Genomic DNA, 27471 nt, shown 5'->3' on the forward strand with positions numbered 1-27471 from the left:
TTTAAATGAGTTTTTTCTAGACGACTTACATAGAATTCGTCTATCTTTGTTTGTTAAAAAAAAATTCGAGACGAGTTCCATGTAAATCGTCTAAGGTAAACGAGTTAGATTTGCATTTGACCGGATTGTGTCAGAAATTTGACTTTTCCATGTAAGTCGTCTAGTAGAAAATTAAAAAAAAAATCAATATTTTGTTATACCTAGACGAATTCAATGTAAGTCGTCCCATGTTAGTTTTGCAATTGAAAAATAAAAAAATATTATTTTTGTTTAGACGACTTACACGAAAGCCGTCCATGATTTTATTCTGAGATTGTGGTCAAACCTTGCTTATCTTGGACGACTTCCATGTAAGTTGTCGGATGGACGACTTTCGTGTAAGTCGTCTTAAAAAAAATATTTTTTATTTTATTTTTCAATTTCAAAACTAACCTATGACGACTTATGTGGAAGTCGTCTAGGTATAACAAAATATTAATTTTTTTTAATTTTCTACTAGACGATTTATGTGTAAGTCATCCAGGAAAAGTCAAATTTCTGATACAATCCAGTCAAATGCAAAACTAACATGTTTTCCTTAGACGATTTACATAGAAATCTTCTCGAATTTTTTTTTTAACAAACAAAGATGGACGACTTCCATGTAAGTTGTCTAGGTTAAAAATCAATTGCAAAACTAACCTAAATGGACGAATTATTAGAAGTCTATCAGACGACCTCCGTGGAAGTCACATGCGTCAATGTTTAATAAACTTTCCTTTCTCTAAAATTATAAAGACTTTTAAAATTTGTTTTGTTAATTTGTGTATATTAGTCAATACTGGGGCTACTGAATGAAATTTATAACTTAATTGGTGATATTTATGAGGTTACCAACATTCATGCTTAGTAAAGTTTCTACCTAATTGAGAACACTTACACATAAGTCTTCTACGTTAGTTTTTGTAAATTTGTTATGCAATTTTAAGATATGTTTATTTAATTTTCAAAAGTGTTAAGTAAGTTCAAGAATATCAAGTAACATGTTTTAATGTGTCTTCTTAGATCATAAAATATACTTTTTACTTATGTATCTAATTAAAGTGTTCTATCTTTGAACGTATGTGATGTTTTATATTTTGTAAATTCGACTAAGTTTTCTTTAGACTTCTTCTCCCTTAGTTGTAATAAATTTGATTAATTTTTTGTTTTATTGTGTTTTGCTATTGAAGTTGTATCAATAACTTCAATTATGTCAAGTAATTTTGGCAAGATAATATTGTGGAAAATGAACATATTTACCAAATATTTTTATTAATATCTCTTCAAATTTACAAAAAAAGTCACAACTAAATGAGTATACATGCAAATTACAAAACATACTACAAACAAAACAATTTTTGATCATTCTTCTACAAAGACAAGCTTAGACACCACTTAATATGGAAGAAGACTCCGTTAGAAGACTTACAGGAAGTCGTCTGGAAGATTTCCAAGAAGTCGTCTGGAACACTTCCAAGAAATCGTCTCGAAGACTTTCTGGAAGTCGTGTGGAAGACTTCTTTGAAGTCGTGTGGAAGACTTGCTGGAAGTCTTCTAACGCATTATATTTTAGAAAACTTGTGAGAAGACTTCCTATAAGTTTTCCAAAGTCTGATCCATATATGAAAAACATGTATATCAAACCCATATCTGAAAAACATGCATATCATATCAAAAAACGTTCAAATGGCTTAAAAACAGGGAAAATGAGTGGAAAATTATATAGATATACTTTTATAGAACACACAAAGTACATATCAAAATGGAAGATGAGAACCATCTGATTAAAATCCTGCAACAAAAAGATATATTAGTGAGAAAGACATGAGACAAAAATGAAAAATCCATATAAAGTTTAGTGTTTTCAAATCAAAGAGATTATAGTGGGTTTGAAGAGTTTTAGTTTGGGAAAAAGGTATGAACTTTATGCAACATGAGGTTACCAAATGAAGAAAAATCAGACATAAAAACTTACCAGAACGCTCATATCTGTTATGAAAGAGAGACACGGGAGAAGACTCCGTGAGAAGACTTCCTGGAAGTCGTCTGGAAGACTTCCTGGAAGTCGTCTGGAAGACTTCCTGGAAGTCGTCTGGAAGTCTTGTAGCCCAGAAGTCTTCCAGATCTGAAAAACCTGCATATCCAAATCCAGATCTGAAAACCTGCATATCCAAAAACGTTCAAATGAGTTAAAAACAGAAAAATGAGTGGAAAATTAGATAGATCTACCTTTATAGAACACAAAAAATACATATCTAAAATTAATAGATCTACCTTTAAATAAGTGGAAGATGAGAACCATGTGATGAAAAACCGGCAAAAACAAGAAAAATAAGTGAAAAAGACATGAGACAAAAATAATAAATTGATATAAAGTTTGATGTTTATATGTTTAAAGAGATTAGAGAGAGGTTGAAGAGTTTTAGAATGAGAAGCATTATATTTTTGTTGCAGCCATTTGAGAGGAAAAAAAGAGAATGTGTAAATTTTTTCTATATATAGGGAGACAAAAAATTTAATTAGGTTAAATATTTTCGATTCTGAAGACTTGCAAGTAAGTCTTACTTGTAAGTCGTCCAGAAAACTTCAATATTTTTAGCGGAAAACTAAAATATTTTTAGCGGTACCTCAGAAGACTAAGATGACTTCCAGTATCTTAGAAGACTCAGACGACTTACCAAACTATATTCTTAAAAAAGAGTTTTGTGTTTTTTTGTTTGGTCACAAGGGGTTGGGTGTATTTTCACAAGGCTTTAGGCTACTGAAGTCTATTATTTCATATGAGAGATCCAAAGATAAGAAAAATGCTACTGAAGTCTATTATTTCATTGATTTGTAAATGTGTAAACACATTGTTAGCACATGTATTACATCTTGGGAAACATTATTACTGATTTTACAAAAATTTACAACTAAAAGAGTAGACATGCAAATCACAAAACAAACCACAAACAAAACTATTATAGATCATTCATCTACAAAGACAAGCTTGGACTCTATTTGAAGTCTTCTGGACGACTTACCTGGAAGTCGTCTGGAAGACTTCCTGGAAGTCGTCTGGAAGACTTCCTGGAAGTCGTCTGGAATACTTTCTGGAAGTCGTCTGGAATACTTCCTGAAAGTCGTCTAGTGCATTATATTTTACATGACTAACAGGTAAGTCGTCCCAGAAGTCTTCCAGATCTGAAAAACTTGCATATCAAATCCAGATTTGAAAAACCTTCATATAAAAAAACGTTCAAATTGGTTAAAAACAGAGAAAATGAGTAGAAGATTAGATAAATCTACCTTTATAGAACACACAAAAATACATATATAAAATTAATAGATCTACCTTTAAATGAGTGAAAGATGGATAACATCTGATTAAAAATCTGCAAAAAAAAAGATATATTAGTAAGAAAGACATGAAACAAGACTGAAAAATTCATATAAAATTGGTGTTTTCAAGTCAAAGAGATTAGAGAGAGGTTGGAGAGTTTTAATGATGACCATTACATTTTTGTTACAGCCATTTGAGAGGAGGAGATATAATGTGTAAATTTTTCTTTATATAGGGAGACAAGAAAATCTAATTAGGTTAAATATTTTTGATTCAGACGAAAGTCGTCCAGAAGACTTTAATATTTTTAGTGGGAAATTAGAATAGCGGGAAACTAAAATAGAAGACTTCCCAGACGACTTACAAGTACGTCGTCTGGTTTAAATTGTTTAAGCGGAAAAATAACTTTTTAAAATTTTTTAAAGTAATTTCTTCACCAGACGACTTCTGTCTAGACCCTAAACATAACCCTTAAACTTAATTAACTAACTAAACACTTCATAAAATCAAATTAAACTTCAAAAGTGTTTACTATACACAAAAATAAACATGTATAGGTAAAAATTTAATTTATCAAAAAAAATATTCAAGCTTTGCAGAATCCAACCCTAAGAATACATACAATACTACAATATATGTTGCCAAACCCTAGACCAAAGAATACCATGATTCACTACTTACACTCATCTATGTTGAAAACAATTCAATTTTGTTATATTTTAATTTATATCACTTAAAATTGCTTATAATTACATGATTTTAATTTTTCGCTTATCAAAATATTTTTTTTAAAATTATTTTTAAGATCAGTTACACCAGAAAACTTACTTTGAAGTTGTCCAGACGACTTCTAACATCTCAGACGACTCAGACGACTTACATGAGCTATATTCGTAAAAATAATTTCTGTTTTTTTGTTTGGTCGCAAAGGACTGGGCTGTAATTTCACAAGGCTTTTTAGGTAAGTTTTGCATTTGATTCAAATTTGGGTATAGGTTTGAGGTTAAATTCAAGTTGTGGGTTAGTTTTGACAAATTTCTCTAAATGTTATCTCCTAATATGTAGGACTCAACTCTATATCTTAACGTTGTATATATGTCGATCACGAGTCAATGAATAACACATCAGAAACACTTTGACAAATTCCCCTAAAAATTATACTCTTTAAATATAATTTCATAATTTTTTAAAAAAAATTCAGATCTGAGAAAATAATGTTTTTGGTCGATAATAGAAACTCACATTTTCCGCTAAAACCCTAAGAATAGACAAGAATAGATTTTTTCACCAAACTTGAAAAAAACCACATTTTCTTCTCTAAAACTGATTTTCTTTTTATTTTTGTGTCAAAATTGAAAATAACATTTTCTACGAAAACTGTAATATTTAATTTTTCAGTCAAATCCGTAACATTGTATTCATATGCCAAAATAAATCCGTAGAATCATATTTTTAACTAAAACCATAAAACTATATTTTTTTGCCAAACTTGCCCAATTTTTATTTTCTGCAAAATTTTATAACCGGATATCCTCATATTCCACATCTCATTTTTTTTTTTGCCAAAAATCAAAAATCATATTTTTTTACCAAAATCAAATTTTCCTTCTAAACCACAAAATCATATTTTATGGTAAATCAACAAAATAAAAAGAAAATTTAAAAATAGTTTACTTGTAAAAATATAAATAAATTTTAGATCAATCCAACAGAAAATTTCATATTAAATCCCTAAGTTATAATTTAAAATTTCAAAGAAAAATTAAAATATCTCATTCTTCCTATACTGCAGCGTATAGTAATTTGACGCAGCAGACTAGCGTGTAAGTTGAGTTTATCTCTTCTAACATTATAGTTTTACATAGATAATGTAAAAGCCGGTAAACCGGACTGATGTAAACGATATAATAAAAGCGAAGTTAAGGAAATAGACGAATATAGAAAACGAATACGAGAACGATAAGAAATCGTATTCGCAGCGAGACATAGAGGCGAGATATGATCTCTTTCCTTAACTCAAAATATTCGCTCCGTTAGTGAGACGGGACTGTACGAATATAGAGTCCCAGGATACAACCATGGCAGACGAATCACGCCTCACTCGTGATCGCCCTATCGAACTATAAACTCTACGAAACACTCTCGTTTTTATGACTTACGCTAAGGGAATTTTGATGCTGGTTTCGATGTGAAAAAGTTGAAGAAAATGAGAAGAGGAGAGTCCGTATTTAAAGAGAAGACTAGGAGCGGTTTTTCGAAATTGTTGCGAACGTTTTTTCCGAAAATCTCGCAAAGATCTCGGAGTGGAACGTTGAGCAGCTTTCTCCGCAAGTTTCTCTCTTGTTGACTCGTTCTGATCCATTTCGAACAGATAAACTTCGTGTTGTTTTTAAACGAACTACATGTCGTTTATACACAAATGTCATGCTGTTTTTAGAAATAAAATGGCAAAGCGTTGAGCTTAACTTGGTCCAAAAAGAATACTTCTTATCGGGCCAAAGGCCCTCCACCCAAGCCCAAGCCCAAGCCCAAGCCCAAGCCCAAGCCCAAGCCCAAGCCCAAGCCCACGCCCAAGCCCACGCCCAAGCCCAAGCCCAAGCCCACGCCCAAGCCCACGCCCAAGCCCAAGCCCACGCCCATGCCGAGCCGAGCCGAGCTGGACGGACGGCGGCGGCGACGCGCGCGTGGGAGGCTCTCTCTTCCTCTGAGCCATTTAACCTCTCATGTCATGAAGTCTTATATATATTACTCCAATTCTTTCTTGCTAGGCGATGTGGGACTTTGCTCCACTCCTTCAATCATTTAACTTAAGCCAACAAGGCTTTTTGTTACAAACCCGTAGGCCCATTTCATTTTCACAATTTGACCATTTATTATTAAGCCAATGGGCTAAATAATTAGGTCCAACAATCCCCCACATGAATAGAAATGACTCTAAACATATGTAGACTAAATGCAGACTCGATAGACTCTAAAAACTATACTTATTCTAATCCTGACTAGACTAGACAGACTTATCGAGAGTGTTTGCGAAAAATTCACTGTGTTTGAGTTGGTGGCATTTTTAAGCCTTGAACCACTCATAGTTAATATATGTCGGGTTTGCTTTACCAGAAGGTGAACATGATGTCTTGAACCAACCGGTGTTTTATGTAGACCGAGACAACAGGCATAACGCAGCTTCATTTTCTCGTAGAACTTAGTTCTCTATTGTGTTCATTGTGGCCTTGAACTATTTCTGGTTTTCATGAGTGAACTTAGAGAATATAGCCTTGCATTCATTCTCCTAGAAACGGCCCCATTTCACACTCATTAGGTGATTGACCATGAAAAGTATTGAGTAATACTCCGCTGAGAAGCTATGGAATCATTAAAAGCTTATGCTTATCCTTCACATATTCGTTAGCACTTTTATCATCTTAGGAGCTGGGAAGAGACTACTTTGTCTCAAGTGCTTTGGTTAGATTATGTTTGATTTTGTTTTCCCTTTGAACCTACGTCTTGGGATCTCCAGTCATGATAGGTAGGGTTGCAGTCAAGCATCCTCATTCGTTATAGGCTTTAAACCCATTCCTTTTGATGATTTAGCAACAGCATCTCGTGGCAAACCTTTAGTAAATGGATCCGCTAGGTTGTCAGCCGATTTGATGTAATCTATTGTGATTACACCAGTTGAGATAAGTTGTCTAATGGTTTTATGTCGTCTTCTGATGTGACGAGATTTACCATTGTAGAGATTATTCTGAGCCCGAGCTATTGCTGATTGACTATCACAATTTATGCGTATAGCTGGCACAGGTTTCTCCCACATAGGGATATCTTTCAAAAAATTTCTAAGCCATTCAGCTTCTTCTGCTGCTTTGTCTAAGGCTATGAACTCAGATTCCATGGTTGATCTGGCTAACACTGTTTGTTTGGTAGATTTCCATGATATTGCTGCTCCTCCTAGTGTAAATACATATCCACTTGTGGATTTTGAGTTTTAGAGTCTGATATCCAGTTAGCATCACTGTATCCTTCTAAAACTGCTGGTTTTTTACCATAGTGAAGCCCAAAATCTTTGGTGTAGCGCAAGTAATTGAGTACCCTCGTTATAGCTTTCCAGTGTGTATGACCTGGATTACTTGTATATCGACTAAGTACGTTTACTGCATGCGCCAGATCTGGTCTAGTACAATTTGTCAAGTACATGAGACTTCCAATTACACGTGCATACTCGTTTTGTGAAACCGCTTCACCTGAATTCTTTGTCAAGTACATTTGGGGATCTAACGGAGTTTTTGCCGTACTATTAGAGTAATTTTTAAATCTCTCTAATATTGTTTGAGCATAATGAGATTGGGTTAAGATAATTCCGTTTGAATTTTTTTGACTTTAACCCCGAGAATTACATCTACTAATCCCAAGTCTTTCATCTCAAATGTCCCTTTGAGCATGTTCTTTGTTTGATTGATAATGTCTTTATTGCTTCCAATAATGAGCATATCATCTACATATAGGCATAGTAAAACATACGCATTTTTGGTAGTTTTGTAGTATATGCATGTGTCACATTCATTTATTTTGAAACCATTTGACATCATTGTATTGTCAAATTTTTCATGCCATTGTTTAGGAGCTTGTTTAAGCCCATAAAGTGACTTTACAAGTCGACATACTTTGTCTTCCTGTCCGGGAATGACAAAACCTTCAGGTTGTTTCATGTAAATTTCCTCTTCTAAATCACCATTTAGAAAAGCAGTTTTGACATCCATTTGATGAATTTCTAAGTCTCTTAAGGCTGCGATTGCTATCATCAGTCTTATTGATGTTATTCTCGTCACTGGAGAATATGTATCAAAATAGTCAAGGCCTTCTTTTTGTCGGAATCCTTGAACTATAGACTTGTATTTTCCACCAGGTTTGCGTGTCATTATCCATTTATTCCCTAATGCTTTGCAGCCAGGTTGTAAATCCGTTATGTAATACGTATAATTTTGCATAATCGAATCTAATTCACTCCTGACAGCTTCGTTCCAAAATGGAGCTTCTGGTGAAGCCATGGCTTCTGCCAAAGTTTTTGGAGCATTTTCTACTAAGAATGTCATTAGGAAATCTTCTCCAAAAGATTTTTCCTTTCGAGCTCTTTTGCTTCTTCGAGGTTCATCTTTTTCTTCAATTTTTGAAATATCATTTATAGAAATCTCGACGTTTGTCTCAGTTTCTGAGTTCTTGTCATTGTCTCTTTCTTCTCGAGTTCGTTTTGAACCTTGTTTTTCCCTATATGGAAAAATATTTTCGAAGAAAGATGCATTTCTTGATTCCATGACTGTATTTTCATGAATATCTGATATTTCAGATTTATGTACCAGAAATCGATAAGCATTACTGTTATGTGCATATCCGATGAAGATGCAATCCACTGTTTTAGGTCCAATAGTGACCTTCTTTGGTGGTGGTACCGCAACTTTTGCCAGGCACCCCCACACTTTGAGGTATTTATACGAAGGTAAATTACCTTTCCATAATTCATATGGAGTTTTGCCAGTTATTTTGTGTGGAATTTTGTTGAGGATATAATTAGTGGTAAGCAACGCTTCCCCCCACATGTTCTGGGGTAACCCAGATTCCTCCAACATAGCATTTATCATCTCTTTTAGAGTTCGATTTTTTCGTTCAGCAACTCCATTAGATTCTGGTGAGTAAGGAGCTGTAGTTTGATGGATTATTCCATGTTCTTTACAGAAAGCATTGAACGGACCATCATACTCGCCTCCTCTGTCGCTTCTAACTACTTTAATAGTTGTTTTAAGCTGATTTTCGACCTCGAGATTAAATTCTTTAAATTTTTCTAAGGTTTCATCTTTGCTATGTAATAAATAAACATAACAATATTTTGTGCAGTCATCTATGAAGGTCACAAAGTACTTTTTACCACCTCTAGTTTGTAAGTATTTTAAATCACATAAGTCGGTGTGAATTAAATCTAGAGGTTTATTAGTTCTTTCAACACGAGGTGATGGCGTTTTTGTGAGCTTAGCTTGTACGCATACTTCACATTTTTGTTTACTTGTTTTGCATTTAGGAATTAGATTTAAATTCATTAATCTTTGTATAGATTTGTAGTTTACATGGCCTAATCTTTCATGCCATATATTAAAAGACTCAACCAAATAAGCAACTGGTTCATTCTTATTCATTGAAACTTTTGGAGCTACAACTTTTGGAGTGACTGTCATTACATTCAACTTGACAAGTCCACCGTTAACATACCCCCTTCCCAAATACATCCCATTCTTCCTAATCACGAGCTTATCCGCCTCAAAACTTGTGGCGAATCCATTCTTGCTGAGCAAGGTTCCCGAGACTAGGTTCTTCCTCATGTCAGGCACATGCTTCACATTTGTCAGAGTGACCTCACGTCCAGATGTCATCTTCAAAATCACATTGCCGCGTCCTTCAATCTTGGAGACTGCAGTGTTTCCCATCTTGAGCTTCTCCTCAGTCTTGCTTTTCTGATAGGTGCTGAACATCGCCCTATCGGTGCAAATGTGGGTGGTTGCACCAGTGTCATACCACCATTCCTTGGGGTTGTTGCTTTCAACCATGTTGGCTTCAGTCACCACAGCAACGAGATCCTCCTCAGTGAGATTTGCCTGAGCCTTCTCATCCTTGATCTTTTTGCGACATTCAACTGTCTTGTGCCCCACTTTGTGGCAGTAGTGACATTTCCCCTTGAACTTCTCCACATTCGCATTGATCTCAATACCTTTGTTCTTGAAGTTTTTTCAGAAGCCTTCAAGGCTGCAGCAGTTTTGGAAGGCTTGGCAGGAGAATAGGCGTGTGCCTTTCCTTTGCCTTTGTGCTCAGCCATGTTGACACTGTGCTCCTTTGTACCGACCTTTGCAGCAGTTCGGTTTCTGGATTCCATCTGAAGCCTCGTGATGAGCTCCTCGAGCCCCATCTTCTTCTTCTTGTGCTTCAAGTAGTTCTTGAAATCCGCATAGCTTGGAGGAAGCTTTTCAATGAAGCTGAGAGTTGTGAATGTCTCGCAGATGGACATTCCTTCAGCAGCGATTTCATGGCATATGAGCTGAAGCGCTTCCACCTGATCCATGATGGGTTTTGAATCCACCATTTTGAAGTCGTGGAATTTTGAGACCACATACTTCTGGCAGCCAGCGTCCTCACCTCTGTACTTCTTGTCTAGTGATCTCCATAGCTCTTTCGCCGTGGGGATCTCACAGTAGACACGGTACAATGGGTCAATGAGGCGACCCAAAATGTAGCCTTTGCAGATGAAGTCGGAATGCACCCATATGTCAACAGTTGCGAGGCTGTGAACATCATCAATCCCGTAAGGCATAAGGGGCTTGTCCTCCTGGAGGAACTTCTCCAGCTTCATCGTTGCCAGGAAGAACAACATCTTCTTCTGCCATGTTTTGAAGCCTTTGCCATCAAATTGGTTTGGCATCAGTCCTTGAGTGAACACACTAGGGACAGTCGGAGGAGTTTGAACTGCCACCGGACCACTTGCAGTTGCTGAAATTGAACCTGTCTGATAAAGACCAACACCGAATAGGGTACGGCGGGTGGTTTCATCCGCAGCATTCCCCGCAGGGAGGAAAGTGCTCGTTGTTGCTGCAGTGGTTGACGCTGTGATGTTTCCAGCGGTTGTCACGCCAGTTGCTGCAGCGTTGAGTGGAGTCTGAATGACATCCGAGGTGTCCATGGGAGTGGGGGTGTCGTTCTCGTTTGTCATTTTCCTGTAGAGAAAACATGAAAAACGGATTAGTACTCCATTCAACATTTAACATATTATTTTAAATAAAATAATTGTCTAAAATCGATGTTCATTTTTGGTGTTTGAACCAAATCATATCGATATAAGTCTTGGAAAAACGTTTTGCAAACTCGCTTAAAAGCGTTCGCAGAAATCATTTTTATAGACTTAGAATGTTTCACAAACTCGCTTAAGAAAGCGATCTTATCAAAACCGTTTTGCAAAAAATGCTAAAAAGCAATCCGCAAATCGTAATGAAATAAAACATAAACGTTTCGCGGAAGTACTATAAAGCAAATCGCAAACACGTTTTTAGAATAACGCAGAAAACGTTTCGCGGATAAGCGTATAGCAAATCGCAAACATCGTTATGAAATAAGAATAACCGTTTCGCGGAAGTGCTAGGAAGCAAATCGCAAACACGGTTCCAAAACCCGTTTTATAAATCGTTCTTCAACCCGATTCGAGCTTTAGACATAAAGCAATTTTGAGTTAAGATTGTAAAAGCCGGTAAACCGGACTGATGTAAACGATATAATAAAAGCGAAGTTAAGGAAATAGACGAATATAGAAAACAAATACGAGAACGATAAGAAATCGTATTCGCAGCGAGACATGGAGGCGAGATATGATCTCTTTCCTTAACTCAAAATATTCGCTCCGTTAGTGAGACGGGACTGTACGAATATAGAGTCCCAGGATACAACCATGGCAGACGAATCACGCCTCACTCGTGATCGCCCTATCAAACTATAAACTCTACGAAACACTCTCGTTTTTATGACTTACGCTAAGGGAATTTTGATGCTGGTTTCGATGTGAAAAAGTTGAAGAAAATGAGAAGAGGATAGTCCGTATTTAAAGAGAAGACTAGGAGCGGTTTTTCGAAATTGTTGCGAACGTTTTTTCCGAAAATCTCGCAAAGATCTCGGAGTGGAACGTTGAGCAGCTTTCTCCGCAAGTTTCTCTCTTGTTGACTCGTTCTGATCCATTTCGAACAGATAAACTTCGTGTTGTTTTTAAACGAACTACATGTCGTTTATACACAAATGTCATGCTGTTTTTAGAAATAAAATGGCAAAGCGTTGAGCTTAACTTGGTCCAAAAAGAATACTTCTTATCGGGCCAAGGGCCCTCCACCCAAGCCCAAGCCCAAGCCCAAGCCCAAGCCCAAGCCCACGCCGAGCCGGCCGGACGGCGGCGGCGGCGCGCGCGTGGGAGGCTCTCTCTTCCTCTGAGCCATTTAACCTCTCATGTCATGAAGTCTTATATATATTACTCCAATTCTTTCTTGCTAGGCGATGTGGGACTTTGCTCCACTCCTTCATTCATTTAACTTAAGCCAACAAGGCTTTTTGTTACAAACCCATAGGCCCATTTCATTTTCACAATTTGACCATTTATTATTAAGCCAATGGGCTAAATAATTAGGTCCAACAGATAAACCACACCATATACACATAATCATTTAGATGCTCATTCTTTAGTTTTATCAATATAAATTTGATATTTCATCAAAACAAAAGTGTAAAAAAAATCATATAAAACTCTATATATTTCATATTAAGTGAAAATAAATATAAGTATATACATTACAACAATATTAATAATAACAAAAAGCTAATTAAAATATTAAAAAAAAAAGAAGAAAATATAAGGGTAAATCTCCAAAATAGCACTCAAAAACTAAAATGACCAAAATTTAAATTTTTTTATTTTTCAAAATTTGAAATCTTATCCCCAAAACCTCACTTCTCAACTCTAAACCCTAAAACCTAAACTCTAAACCCTAAACCCTAAATTCTAAACCCTAAACCCCACCCCTTGAGTGTTATTTTTGTGACTTTTGGTCTTGAATGCTAGTTTGGGAACAAAAACTTGATTTAGTGCTATTTTGGTCTTTTTCTCAAAATATAACCTTTTTGTAACACTAAAAGTATATAATCTTCAACTGTTTTCTACAACATTAACTTATTTTTGTGACAAAAAAAATAATTAGACTATAATGGGTAATCATGCTGAAGAAAACTAATTAAGGTAAATTTTTTGTTTTTATATTATTCGAGTTATGTTAAATCTTTTGTCAAATTATTTTTTTTTTTTGTAAGAAATTGGGAGAAAGCCTCCCAATATTTATTAAAGAACAAGAATCAAACTACAAACGAGTCTGTTGTGGCCGTAGAGGTCCATCAACATCCTCACGCAATAACGTAACAACCTCTAAAGGTGCAATGTCAAACCTATGAAAACCAAACGGTAATGAAAAAGCCAGGTTAGCCAAACCATCAGCTAAGTGGTTTGCTTCCCTGTACACATGAACTATTCGGACCAGCCAGTCCCTTGTCAAGAAGCCATGGCACAGTCGTACCAGGAAAGACAGTGGATGAGTATTCCCAATCCCTGTCGTCAGAAACTCCACCACCATTTTAGAGTCCACTTCCAACTCCAATCTGCTTATACCTTTCTCCCAAGCAATCACCAAACCATAGTAGACTCCCCATAGTTCCGCCAAAGGAGCAGAGCATCGCCCTATATTCAGAGCGTATCCACCATACCACTCACCATCAACATTCCGTATTACACCTCCTGCAGAGGCCAGCCCCGGATTTCCATGCGATGCTCCGTCAGTGTTAAGCTTCATCCATCCTTCTCGAGGAGGCATCCATCCTACCATTATTTCAACTCTGCTGCCACTATGAATACTCCCCCGTTCCACCTCCTTTGCTAACCTCACTTCTTTGGCCAAGTCTCGTAGAAACTTCACACGATCTCTCCAAAGCCGATTCTCTCCAAACACATTACCGCATCTCCACTTTCACCCCCACCAAGCCGCTAAAGCAAACAGCGTGGCCCAAGGATTCCCACTCCCGGTATCATTATCACATAATTTTTTGTAGAGCCATTCGAACAAAGACATCGAGAAGAATGCTTGTCTCTTCCTAGCTGGGACGAATCTGTTCCATATTCCTGTCATCGCTGGACAGTCCCTAAGTACATGTAGGATCGTTTCAATACCTCCTCTACAGACCTGGCACAAATCGGTCCCACTTAGATGCCTTCTATGTCTCTCTGCGTTCGTCATAATCGCCTGATTCCCAACTAACCAAAGAAACACCTTAACTCTCTCAGGGACTGCCACACTCCACATCTTTCGAAAGAAGCTCTCCATGTTTGGCCCTGGATATTCATCTCGTGTGAGTAACTTATACACATATTTTACTGTAAATTGCCCACTAGGTGTTTGTCCCCAAGATAGACAATCCTTTGCCCTAGTGACCACATCGACCACCACTGCTGCAAGCTCCAGCCGTGTCTCCTATGTTATAAATAGAGCAATTCTCGTGAGGTTCCAACCCCCGCCTTCCAGCCACATTTCTCGAGCTGTTATATTCCCGTATACTTCTGGCAGCTCCGCAATCACAACTCTATCAAGTGAATAATCTGAAAGCCACTTATCCGTCCAAAATTTAATATCTCTCCCATTATCAATCACCCAACTATGTCCAGGCACAATCACTTCCCTTATCCCCATCGCCACACTTCTCCATGTAGATGAAACCAGCTGCCCTTAATGTGTCTTCCAAGAAGTCCCAGCGAACCCTGTCATAAGCTTTCTCCAAGTCCAATTTTAGGAGCATCCAACATTTCTTGCCCTGCTTCTTTCTCATCGAGTGAACAGCCTCCTGAACCACCACAATATTATATGCACTCAATCTGCCTGGAATGAAACTCGCTTGAGCAGGACCAATCAGTTTCTTCATGATCTCTTTCAGTCTTCCTACCATAGCCTTCGTGATTATTTTGAACAACACGTTGCATAGACTAATCGGTCGGAACTGTGTGATGTTCTCCGGTTTCAACACTTTTGGAATCAAGACGACCAGAGCATCATTAGAACCTTCAGGTAATTTACCAGTTTCAAAAAAGAGGCAAGCAAACCTGACCACTGAAGCACCTACTGTCTCCCAACACTTTTGATAAAAGACCGGCTGAAAACCATCAGGTCCAGGCGCCTTAAAACTACCCATGGCTCTAACCGCCTTCTCCGCCTCTTCTGCAGAAAACTGTCTATTTAAGCTAGTCTGGTCATGACTAGAAAGATTTACAAAACCTCTTGCCGACAGGCCCTGCGATTCAGTATCAACCCCTTCTAACGAATATAACTTCTTGAAGTAACTAACCGCTAACTCCTCCAGCTCCTGAGTATCTGAAACCCAACGATTATCATCCTTTTGCAACATATCCACTCTGTTCCGCCTCCTTCTAATAATTGTTGACGTATGAAAAAACTTTGTATTTCTATCTCCATAAACGATCCACTTCTCCCGCGATTTTTGGAACCATATAAGTTCTTATTGTTCAAGAACTATCTCAAACTCCTTAAGGAGTTCACCTTCTTTCACCAACAGCTCATCAGTTTGACTCTGCTCAATTCTCGTCTGGATTTCTTTTATTTCGACAACTAACATCTCCTTTCTTTTCTGAACACTCCCAAAAACTTCTTTGTTCCACTTTCGAAGTTTTACTCCCAGTCGCTCCAAAGGTTCTCTAGTCCCAATCTCTCGATCCCACGAAGCCGTTAACATATCTTGAAATTCACTATGTTTCAGCCAAGCCGCCTCAAATCGAAATGGACGTCTACACGCATTGCCTTGAGTCTCTGGTGTAATTTGTAAGTACAATGGGGCATGATCCGAGGCCAAGAATGGTAGATGTGAGACTCTTGCCTCCTGCCATTTGAGTCTAGCCTGAGGACAACATAGTATTCTGTCCAACCTCTTAGCGACAAATGTGCTTTCTGTCTTCCCTCGCTTCCATGTGAACTGGTTCCCACTAAATCCCATATCAATGAGTGACAAATCATTGATCCAATCACCAAAAGCTAAAGAATCTTCAGATAATCTCCCATTCCCACCACTTCTTTCATCCAATCTCACAATCGTGTTGAAATCCCCACCAATAAATACCGGACCAACCGCATTATGAATCACCTCCCCCAACTCCGCCCATAAACCTCTCCGATGGATCGGTGTAGGTGCAGCATACACAACGATCAAGTTAATCGCCTCTGTTTCGTTCCCCACTCGAGCATAAATAAACTGATCAGAAGACTTGACCACCTCAAGTTCTCCTATTTCCGATCGCCATAGCAACCATAAGCCTCCGCTTTTCCCACACGCATCAACTCTAAACGAGTTTTCAAAGCCCAGTCCTTGACAGATTCGGCCTGCAGCCGCTCCACCAGCATGAGTTTCAAAAACGGCAAGAATGTTTGTACTAAATTTCTTCACCAAGTATCTTATCGATCTACGAAACTGAAATTTATTTGCCCCCCGGCAATTCCAAAGAATGCACTTCATCAAAAATTTATAATCCAAACTTAAAATCACCGGGGCAAATTGTTATGCCTCCATACCCTTCAGTTCTTCTCCCAACCGACCTCTACAAGCTTCCACTTCGTCAAGATGTGGAATCTCCGGTAGTGCCAATTGTGCCTGATTGTTCCTTCGCTCAGAAGCTTGATCCAAGTGTTTCTCATTCTCATCGAACTCCCCATCTCCAGCGAAAGCACCGCCGGGTCGGCCAACACTTTCCCTTTCGATTCGCAATCTCTTTCCGTTCACCGACAATTCAATCTCTCCTCTAGCTGGGCCATAAACAAGTCCCCGTGTAGGCCCAACATGTTTTGCTTTGGGCTTCTGGAGCTTTAGACTTTTCAGATTACTCGCTCTCTTTTCCTTAGGGCCCAATCAACTTATCGGTTGATTCCCTTGTTTCTCCGTTCCAGCAAATGACTTGGCCTCCTTAGTTGCACCAAACATTATAGCCTTCCCATGCACTCTACTCAAGACTTCCGAGTTTAAATTCATAGTATTTTCGTTCTCTTTATTCTTATCCACTCTTCCCACATCATCCCCAAGTTCCTCCTTGTCTCCCTCTTCCTCCAAACTTCCAAACCTATTTGATACTAGCACTTCCTCCACTGTACCACCACCATTGCCTATCTCCCTTGCTTTACTTCCGACCATACCTCTTCCATCCTTACTTTGCGCGGGACCCTCTATATGCCTTAGTTGCTCAGGCTCACTGGGGTAAATTCTGCATCCATTCTTGTTATCTCAGTACTCTCATGATTCATAATCACACGTCCAGGTGTCAGAGTAGGTGTCGGAGTAGGTACCCTATTCGTAACATTCTTGGGACATGCATGGGCGAGGTGTCCATACAACCCACATATCGAACATATGGTTGACATTCCTTCGTAAGAAACGTAATACCTCTCACCATTTATCATCACTGACCCCTTTAGTGGTTTGTTGAGGTTCACTTCCACACAGATTCTCGCACTACAAAAAAAGTTGCTATTCATAGCACATTGTTATAGCACGTTTCACTGAACTGCTGTCGTTGATGAGTGAATTTTTTTTTTAGTATAGGTTAGCATTATATTAATGCTATGATAGAGTTTTGCTAAGCGGGAAGCTAAAATTAGCTTTTCCACGAAACACTTAGTAAAAATTAGCTAATATTTTCTGTTTTCCCTCTCTCTAATCGGGGTTCCCTCTCTTCTCTCTCATTTTCCCCCTTTCTCGACAAAACTCTAAGAGAAATCAATCTGGATTCTCCATCTCCTTCTCTCTCGTTCTCTCTCTATTTCCATCTCTGTCTCGATTCTCCATCTCCGGTTCTCCATCTCCGCCTCGATTCTCCATCTCCGCCTTGATTCTCCATCTCTGATTCTCCATCTCCTCCTCGATTCTCCATCTCCTCCTCGATTCTCCATCACTCTCCTTCATCGCTGCTTCTCCCAGCTCCGATTCAACTCCTGTTCTACATCTCTTAGGTATAGGAAGTCACAATTTCGATATCTCTGTCAGTGTTAAGCTGAAATCGAAGTTTTATTTTTTTGCTTTAATTTCTTGGTTGCTTTGATATGTTGGTTGCTTTGATTTCCTGTTTTATTCCAGTTATCTTTTTATTTGGTTGGTATCGTTTCATGCTCTGAATATTTTTGCTATATCATTACATCCTCTGACTCTTATGTGTTATGTTATAAGTTCGTTTTGTTACAAAAGGTTTCAACTTAGGTTCGAACACAGCATTATGGACAAAGCTTGGGTACATCTAAACAGGTAATGAGCTTAAGCGTGTATCTCATGTTTCATTTGGTGATTACTGACTTAACTTGTTTAATTTTGTTTTTCTTTTGATTGTTAATGGCAGAGTTGATCCTGGATATGAGAGAGGGGCTTCAAAGTTTGTCCGGGATGTGGCTTCAGCAATGGGAGGGGTTGATGTTATTGTATGTCCGTGTATTGACTGCCGTAACATAGTTCGACATTCAGCAAGTGTGGTACTTGATCATCTTGTTACTAGGGGTATGGAGGAGGGTTATAAGATGCGGGCTGATTGGTATCTACATGGAGAGTTGAACACAGAGGTTGCTGATGAAAGCAAAGGAAGTGAGTGGAACGATGAGATCTATGGGTTGTTCAGAGCTGCTGAGTGTTTTGATGAAGAGTTAGCTGGTATGGGGAATCTATCTGATATGGCAGAGGGAGAGGACAAGAAAGAAGATGAGTTCTTGGCAAAGCTAGCTGACGCTGAAACACCATTGTATCCGAGCTGTTCAAGCCATAGCAAGTTATCTGCAATTGTTTCGTTGTTCAGATTGAAGACTCAGAATGGATGGTCTGACAAGAGCTTCAATGATTTGCTAGAGACCTTGCCAGACATGTTACCTGAAGAAAATGTCTTGCACACATCACTCTATGACGTGAAGAAGTTCTTGAAATCATTTGACATGGGCTACGAGAAGATCAATGCTTGTGGCAACGACTGCTGCCTATTCAGAAAGAGGTTCAAGAAGCTCGATAAGTGTCCTAAATGCAAGGCTTCAAGGTGGAAGACTAATGTTCACACGGGTGAGACGAAGAAAGGCGTCCCACAGAAAGTTCTCCGTTACTTCCCTGTAATACCAAGACTTAAGAGAATGTTCCGGTCTGAAGAAATGGCCAAGGATTTGAGGTGGCACTTTACCAACAAAAGCAGTGATGGAAAGCTGCGTCATCCTGTTGATTCTGTGACATGGGATCATATGAATGCCAAATACCCTACGTTTGCAGATGAAGCAAGGAACCTGAGGCTGGGACTTTCAACAGATGGATTCAATCCATTCAACATGAAGAACTCGATGTACAGTTGCTGGCCTGTTCTGCTAGTTAACTACAACTTACCTCCAGACCTGTGCATGAAGAAGGAGAACATGCCAGGTAAGGGAGCACGTGCCTGTTACAGTTGAAAATTGGAAAAAAATTACTGAAGAAGTGAAGACAGTGCTTTGGAAATCAGTCCAGGTAACAATTTCTAAACGATAACAGCATATATATTTCTGAACAGACATCAAGTTATTGATTATTGGTTGGCTAACTACGTGTGCAGGCAAGGTTTGAACTTGATGAGGACCACCAAAGGGTTGCAGTTCTTAAGCAGATGGGAGCCTTGTGGAGATCATCCAAGTCACGTCTTGTTACCCAAATCAATGAAGCTGAAAATAACCAACAAAGGATGAATCTCAGACCTAAGAATGTTCATCCAATTGAGTGGCGCAAATTTGTGAAGCTAAAAACAAGCCAAGAATTCAAGGTATAAATTCTTAAATGAATAAGATCGTTATTACTAACTAGATTAATAAGATCGTTATTACGAAATGATAGGTTCTGAGTGATAGCTACAAAGAGAGGAGAAGCAAACAGATTCCTCACACTTGTAGTAGAAAGGGAATGGTTAGACTAGCAGAAGAGATGGTAAGCATATTATCTTAGATTTTGGTTTCATTTTTTTATCTGTAGACAAGGCTGTTGACATATAATTTTGCAACAGAAAAATAGTTCTGAAGACAAATCTGAAGTGTCGAGACTTAAAGTCTGGGTGAGGTCACGTACAAGAAAAGATGGAACTCCCATCAACACAAATGCTGCCGAGAAGATTGTAAGTTTATAACATAATCTGTTCCTCCTATTAAAACAATCTTATAACTTTTTCTGTTAATTGTAATGTGGTATACAGCAAAAGGCAGCTGAGATTGTTAAGGGTGGTAGTCAGAGTGGAAAAAATCTGGATGAAGATACGCTCATCCAGGTCTTAGGACCTGATAATCCTGGTCGTATGAGAGCAATGGGGAGGAATATTAGTAAGACGAAATTAGCTTGCTTCAATGTCAACCAGAAGTCAATTTCTGAAATGCAACAGACACAAATTCATCTTATGCAAAAGGTTAATGAACTACAGTCTGAACTTGCGAAAGTAAAAAACCAGGTTAGTTACATCTCCAAGAATACATAAAGATAAGTGCTTATCACATAATAATAAGCTTTGTGTTGGGTTTATGTTACAGAGAGATGACAATGAAGTGGGGGAAAACTCGGCTGCAAGAGTAAGCAATTTATATGAGATCAATGGCATTTTTTTTCTACTTTACACTACTCTTATACTTTAACAACTGAACATTTAACAGAGTGTGAACAAGATACCACAAAAGAAGTGTCTTCTCATTGACTGGGCTGATGAAGATGGAAACGTTGCTGAGGGTCGTATCATTTCTTCTGACCCTGAAGCCATAGTGAATGACAGTCGATTAGGTCCTAATGATGTTAAAGTCTTGGTTGATGAAGCTACTGAACCTGAAGCATTCCTCTGGAGACCTGCGACTAACATGTGCACAATTAAGGAAGCTGTTGGTCATATTATTGCATGGCCGAAGAAAAAATGCGTGGAACTAGGTCTGGGGCTTGAACATGAAGACATTGCACCACTGGTAAATTTTTTTCATTCTTGCAGTTACATAGTTAATAAGGTCATGATTTCGCCTATGATAACTTCTTTTTTCTGAATGTGTTTGATAGGGCTCAAGAGCAAATTCTCTCAACAAATGCAAACTTCTGGATTTGTCTGATGATAGTGTAGTTGTTGGTGAAGGGCGTTGGCAGACAAAAGAACCAAAAGCATTGGTTAATGGACTTCCTCTAGGACCTAAAGCAGTTAAAGTATTCTTGGATGTTGTACATGAGCATGGAACATATTTATGGAGGCCTACGATGGATCATTCCTACCTGGAGGACTGCTTACATTCTTTTATGTCATGGCCTGCTAGCAAAGTTGTCTTTGACAATCCACCAGAAGCAACAAGAGGACAATCTCCTACGGGTATGAAAGTTACATCGGTTGGTTATAAGTCGCCTACTGATACAAGTGGTAGAAAAGGTGCAAAATCAGGAGCAACAACATCAATTCATACTGACGAGTCTCCTGCAACTGATCAGGTAAATTTTTAACTTATATGTTCAATCATCTGCTCATATTAATATCTGTGTTTTGAATTGTGTGCATGTCTATTGTAAAGTGTCAGCTTAAGCATGGATCTCAGACAATGAAACAGAATCAGAAGTGCAAATTGATGGACATTGGTGAGAGGAAACAAGTTGTTGCTGAAGGTCGTATCCATTCAACAGACCCAACTCAACTGGTCCACTTTGTGCGCTTGGGTCCGAAAGCAGCTAGAGTGTGGGTAGATGCAGTGCTCGTAGATGATGCCGAAGTTTGGAGGAAATCAGATGAAATAGAGAGTTTGAAAGATGCACACGGTTCATCAATTGCATGGCCAATTGATAAATTGGTCATATTTTAAGCTGCTGTAAGTATTCTGTTTTGTGTGTTTGAACCTGCATATGTAATTGCATAACTGATCAGAGTTTTCATTGTTGCAGCAGCTGAGGGAATGAAGAACTTAGGTCCAGATTTAGCTAGTGTTTAAGCTAGGCTAATGAACTTGATGTATGATATTATTGCTTATGACTTTGGTTTGTGTTTTAGAACTGCATCAGTAACACTTATGTGTAATGACTTATGTATGTCAAACTTATTTTATGATTGTGTTAGTTTGTTATGAAGTTTCTGCTTTTTTTATTACAAATTTTCGAAAATGCAAATTCATAGCTCGTGGACAAAATAACAATAGCTAAAAAAAAACAGTTATGCTTGTAAAGCATAGCATTAAATATTTCATATAATGTAAACTATCATAATATATTTCTAAGCTATTAAAAACTTTAGTATAGCACTTATCCACAGCAATTACCAAAATAAGCTATTGCTATTGTAGACGTTGCTACCATGGCACACAATACGTACCATAATCAATTTGTAACAAAAAATAACTGTGCCGTAGATTCATTAATAACATCAGCTAATTAATGCTATCGTAAACGTACATTTCGTAGCATCAAAGAAAAACGCTATTGTAGGGGGCCTACCTATGATGGCTGCCGTATACACAGCAGTTGTGAATTCGCTATCAAAACTCTAACATAGCATATAACCCGCGCTAACAATGAGCATTTTTCTTGTAGTGTCGCAAACCTCGCTCTTTCGAAATTCAACGTTGTTCCGTCTACCTTGATCGGGCGCCCTAGTCCCTTTGCTATACCCATCAGTATCGTCTTGTGATAGAAGTTTACTGGGATATGTGATAAACGAACCCAAACTGGAGTCGTAACTATCTCGTCTTTCAGTGGGTCAAATTCAGGAGTCCATGCTTGCACCATAAGGTAGCTGCCAAAAGCTCTCCATGGACCCCCTGATAATGCAGCCATATACTCCTCTTCCAACTCAAAGCGTACTATAAAGAAGTTTCTAGGAAGATCCATGACAAACATCGACCCTCTAGGCTTCCATAGTTCTCTTAGTTTCCTATTAAGGTTCGTGATCGGAACGTTCCTTCCCAAAACCCTAACGATCATACATCTCTTCCACAGACTATTCATAGCCGTTAATACTTCCTCTCCTATCATTATCACCGGTTCTCCATCCTCACCATTCGGAAACTCCAATCTCAATCTCGCCTCCACAAACTCTTCCCCCACAGCTTTCTCCGGGACATGCCTTCCTCCCGCGTTGCCTCCTACAACTTTCTTCAGCCAAGAGCCAGGAGCATCCGGAGGGTCGCCCGGTGGCCTTTCCTTCTCTCCAATATCCTCCATAGTAGCATCCTTTCCTGTCTCACCCAAAACCTCAAAATCGCCTCTCAAAACCCTAGCCGTCATATTCTTTTTTATCTTATCTTTTGTCAAATTATTAACAGGTGGGTTTCATTTTTTCCACTAAATTTTTCATGGATGGATAAATGAATATATAAATTTTTTTTTTAATTTTTCAGTTCCTCAAATTAACTGGTGGGTCCCACGTCTAGTCATACTACATTACAAAATAACACAATACACTATGATACTTTAAACCTGTTCGGAGAAATTTATAAATCATGATACCAGAATAAAAACTAAGATTATTGTCTAAAAAATTTTGTTTTGACTCATCTCTTTCATTTCAAACACATATCCTTCTGCTGCAAAAATGAAGAATCCATTTCTTTTGGCTATTTTCCTTGTTGGCGCCCTCGCTTTACAAGATACAAGAAGCAGGGAAGAAGAAAGACTCACTTTTATAGACAAAAGGCTTGAAGTAGTGTACCCAGTGATCCAGGGATTCAAGTCACTCATCACCCTCGACCCGTTTAAGGTAACACAGACATGGATAGGTTCAGAAATTTGCAGTTACAGAGGCTTTCACTGTGACAATCCTCCGGACAACAAAACCGCAATCACTGTCGCTTCCATCGATTTCAATGGCTTCCAGCTCTTTGCTCCCTCCATCGAAGGATTCATCGATCAACTCCCAGACTTAGCTCTGTTTCATGCAAATTCAAACAACTTTGGTGGTACTGTCCCTTCCAAGATCGTTAATCTCAAGTATCTCTATGAACTCGACATCAGCAACAATAAATTCACCGGTCAGTTTCCGACCGCGGTAGTTGGTATGCCTGGTTTGTCATTTCTTGACATCCGTTTCAACTCTTTCTCCGGTTCAATCCCACCACAAATCTTTGGTCAGAACCTCGACGTTCTCTTCATTAATGACAACACCTTTACTGCGAGCCTCCCGGAGATACCTGGCGATAGTCACATCCTTTTTCTAACTTTAGCAGACAATAAGTTCAACGGTCCTCTCCCGAGAAGCATCCTAAGATCTATGACAACGTTAACCGAGGTACTTTTCTTGAATAACGACTTTACGGGTTGTATCCCTTACGAAATCGGGTTACTCAAGGGAGCATCAGTTATCGATATCAGTGGAAATAAGCTCACAGGTCCTTTACCCCTTTCACTTATGTGTCTAGAGAAAGTGGAGCAGCTCAACTTTGCTGGGAATCTCTTGTTTGGGGCAATCCCAGATGCAGTGTGCATGTTCCTCCGAGAGAATCTTGTCAACTTTTCCTTGTCTGATAACTATTTCACACACGTGGGGCCATGGTGTAAGATTTTGGTTGAAAGAGGTGTTCTTGATGTTAGGAATAACTGTATTCCTTTCTTCCCAGGACAAAGATCTATTGAAGAATGTGCGGAGTTCTTTGTCAAACCTAATTACTACTGTCCTCACGCATGGTTTCATAGTTTTCTTCCTTGTAGATATTCTCACATATCTTCTTCCTCTGCTAGTGATTTTATGCCCATGGTGGCTCCCTCACCTTGATGTTCATCATCATATATATCAGCGTGTTTGTTCTCTTCATTGTAATGAAAATAATCGAATTATGTTTCCACCAACAAAATCATGGTAAGAGAAGGCCAAGAGTGGTGTTGTGTTGGGAATACAAGTATAATCTTGTATTTGTTAACTAGTATATGATTTCCATGTCCATTAATGAATGTGTCAATGCCATTTGCGTATAGTAGTCACGATTCGTGATACAAAGAAAATTCTATTGTTTTTATGGTTAAATAAGACGAATTGATAGTTGAGTTAATTAAAAGCAATGCCACAGTGTTTGCCTGTATTAATAAATTGATGATTATAAGTACAAAAAGTGTTATATTAATACGTAGACTTATATAGAGATAAAAAAGAAAAAATATATATATAGTGAGTTTGTTTGAATGTACACCGTAGGGATAGCGATAACGATATAATTGCGAGTAATGTAATAATGTAAGTGGTCCTACTCATGGTCTATCATATAAAATTATAAATCATGTGAATGGGCATTTTTCCTCCACGTCTATTGCATTTGATGGGTTAAATGTACCAAAGATAAAGAGGGGTGACCAAAGGTGACCCCTTCCTACCAAACCCATTAACATTTTTCGTCAACTAATCATTTATAATTTTCTTTTTCCAATCACAATAGACTGCATCCAGCTAAGAAAAGGCAACCCGCAGCTACGAAATAACATTTAACTTACCTATCTATCTATATATAATACTCCATCCGTTTTTCAATCCGTTTTTCAATATAAGTCGTTTTAAAGAAACTTTTTTGTTCCAAATTATGTCGTTTTTGGTTTTCTATGTAACATTTATTAATAATTAATGTTGTCTGACCAATGATAATATATCTTCTATTTTTCTATTGGTTAAATTGTGGTTTGGTAAATAATTAATGATGTTTTTGTTTTGAAAATATAAAAAATTAATGATTTTCTTAATCTATGTGCATAGCTTTAAAACGACTTATATTAAAAAACGGAAGGAGTAATAAAGAGGGGTTTTCTCTCACCACAGGCTGCCAGATCAGCAAGGAGGAGGTAGCGTTTTTGGACAGGTGTAGCCTCAGCAAACCAACTATATATGTGTAATTCCGGTCTTATTCGAACTGGACTTTTATTAAAATTTGTTATTAAGCCCAATATTATGTTAAGCCCGCGTATTATTAGCTATCTTACTTCCCTGACACAATTTCCAGAAACTTAAATCGACGTTCAGATCTCCGTATCGCCTCAGCTTTCCATTAATCTGTTCTTAACTCAGAGTTTTTGCGTGATCCACTCCTCTCACTGGAAGCTTTCAATCGATCCAGAAACATATTTTGTTCTAGGGACGATGGCGACCAGCTTTCAGCCGGTCGAGTTCTTCGCAGCTGGTGGTCACGCTTTCGTTTTCACGGAGGCACCTAATCTATATTAATAAGAAGGGAGCTAATGGGTTGATATCCTCCTCAATGATGAAAAGATTGTCCTCCTCATCTTCCCTCGCCTTCCTTTTCCAATATAAACTGCCATCACCTATTATCTTAACCATAATATATTTAATTTTATTGAGTGCTTTTTATATTTATGGTTAATTATAGGTTTGGAAATTTCATAGAGGTATTCCAAATTTCACAGAGATTCAGTCCCATATGTTCCGTTTGATTTGGGTCTATGACTTTTAAATTTTTTGTTTTTGTTAAGGAAAAGGGATGATGATAGACGCGCTGCTTCTGCTGTTGCCAAATTGATGATAGACGCGCTGCCTCAGAGCGTGCTGCCAAATTGATGATAGACGCGCTGCTTCTGCTGTTCCTGGCTCTCGCAAGACGGTGACTTGAGGCTGCGCAAGCTCAGGTTTGGCTCCTTTGAAATCTGTGTGTTCTTTGGTCGTTTATATTTTCAGTGCGTTAAGGTGTTAGCTTCTGCTTCTTGATTAGTTTTAAACAAAGTGTGGAGTATGTTACAACAATCAAGCAGAAAAATTCAAGGTAGACCGAAAGTTAGATTCTTTGATGTGTGAATCTGTGGCTATGATGTATTAAAACATTTTGGTTTGCAGGAACAAATTGTTACCATGAAGTTAAGATCGTATGGATAGTTGGAATCTCCTATAGTTGGAACCTCCTTTGCAGCTGAAGAATAAGCCTGTCGCTTCAAGTTTCTTACACACAGCTCCTCATCATGGGAACTTCGTAGACTCTGCTTCTGGTGGTTAAAGTTTTCATTCATAAACATCGGAATAACAAAGGAAAATTTTGACTTTTGAGATTCAGGTTCCATGAGCACTAAAGTTTGGTTTTGGATAGGGAGTTTAGGTAAGACGTTCCTGACTCTTGATCGACGCACATGGAAAGTCACTGCAGACGTAGCTGAAGGCGACACTGACGATATCAACCAGGCGGTGAAAGCTGCAAGGAAGACCATTGATGTGGACCTTGGCCAAAAGATGACCGCTTATGTGTAATATTATATATTGTTCTCGAGTATTGAAAGTTATGAAATTAATGTGATATGGACTTATCTTTGTTTTGTTTTCAGGAAAGGTGAAGGACAATGTTGAGATTCATGGGACAATGGGAAGACCTATGAACAAGCAAAAAAAGCAGAGATTCTAGTGCTTGCCAGATTGTTTCACTCCTATGCTGGTATACCACACAAAAATCTTGAGAATATTATAAAAGTTTCTTGCTTTTATTAGTAAGTTTGCTTTGATGTGTAGGATGTGCGGATAAGATTCATGGACTAATTAACAGTTCCAGTTGATGGAAACTATCATGTCCAGACAC

At 38.2% G+C, this 27471-nt stretch overlaps 4 protein-coding genes across 4 annotated transcripts; 2 read left to right on the plus strand and 2 right to left on the minus strand.

The window, feature by feature from the left end:
- Positions 1-15457: 15457 nt before the first annotated feature.
- LOC106417265 lies at positions 15458-17134 on the minus strand. Its single transcript, XM_022689896.1, has 3 exons — positions 16861-17134; positions 16514-16752; positions 15458-16420 (listed from the first exon to the last, which is right to left on the minus strand). Exons 1-3 carry the CDS (start codon positions 17132-17134, stop codon positions 15458-15460), a joined length of 1476 nt encoding a protein of 491 aa, XP_022545617.1.
- Positions 17135-17210: 76 nt separating this feature from the next.
- LOC111199845 lies at positions 17211-24759 on the plus strand. The gene is made up of 10 exons (XM_022690303.2): positions 17211-18238; positions 18330-19462; positions 19548-19751; positions 19823-19912; positions 19989-20096; positions 20175-20922; positions 21011-21427; positions 21508-21798; positions 21872-24206; positions 24337-24759. The coding sequence occupies exons 1-2, from the start codon at positions 18147-18149 to the stop codon at positions 19405-19407; spliced, it is 1170 nt and encodes a 389-aa protein (XP_022546024.2). The 5' UTR covers positions 17211-18146; the 3' UTR covers positions 19408-19462; positions 19548-19751; positions 19823-19912; positions 19989-20096; positions 20175-20922; positions 21011-21427; positions 21508-21798; positions 21872-24206; positions 24337-24759.
- LOC106417266 lies at positions 22418-23206 on the minus strand. Its single transcript, XM_013858097.2, has one exon. It carries the CDS (start codon positions 23204-23206, stop codon positions 22418-22420), a length of 789 nt encoding a protein of 262 aa, XP_013713551.2.
- LOC106416479 (uncharacterized protein At4g06744) lies at positions 23514-24759 on the plus strand. Its single transcript, XM_013857373.3, has one exon. The coding sequence runs from the start codon at positions 23514-23516 to the stop codon at positions 24687-24689; it is 1176 nt and encodes a 391-aa protein (XP_013712827.1). The 3' UTR covers positions 24690-24759.
- Positions 24760-27471: the final 2712 nt, after the last annotated feature.

Source organism: Brassica napus, chromosome A9 (genome assembly GCF_020379485.1).
Source record: "Brassica napus cultivar Da-Ae chromosome A9, Da-Ae, whole genome shotgun sequence".
NCBI classification, from domain to species: domain Eukaryota; kingdom Viridiplantae; phylum Streptophyta; class Magnoliopsida; order Brassicales; family Brassicaceae; genus Brassica; species Brassica napus.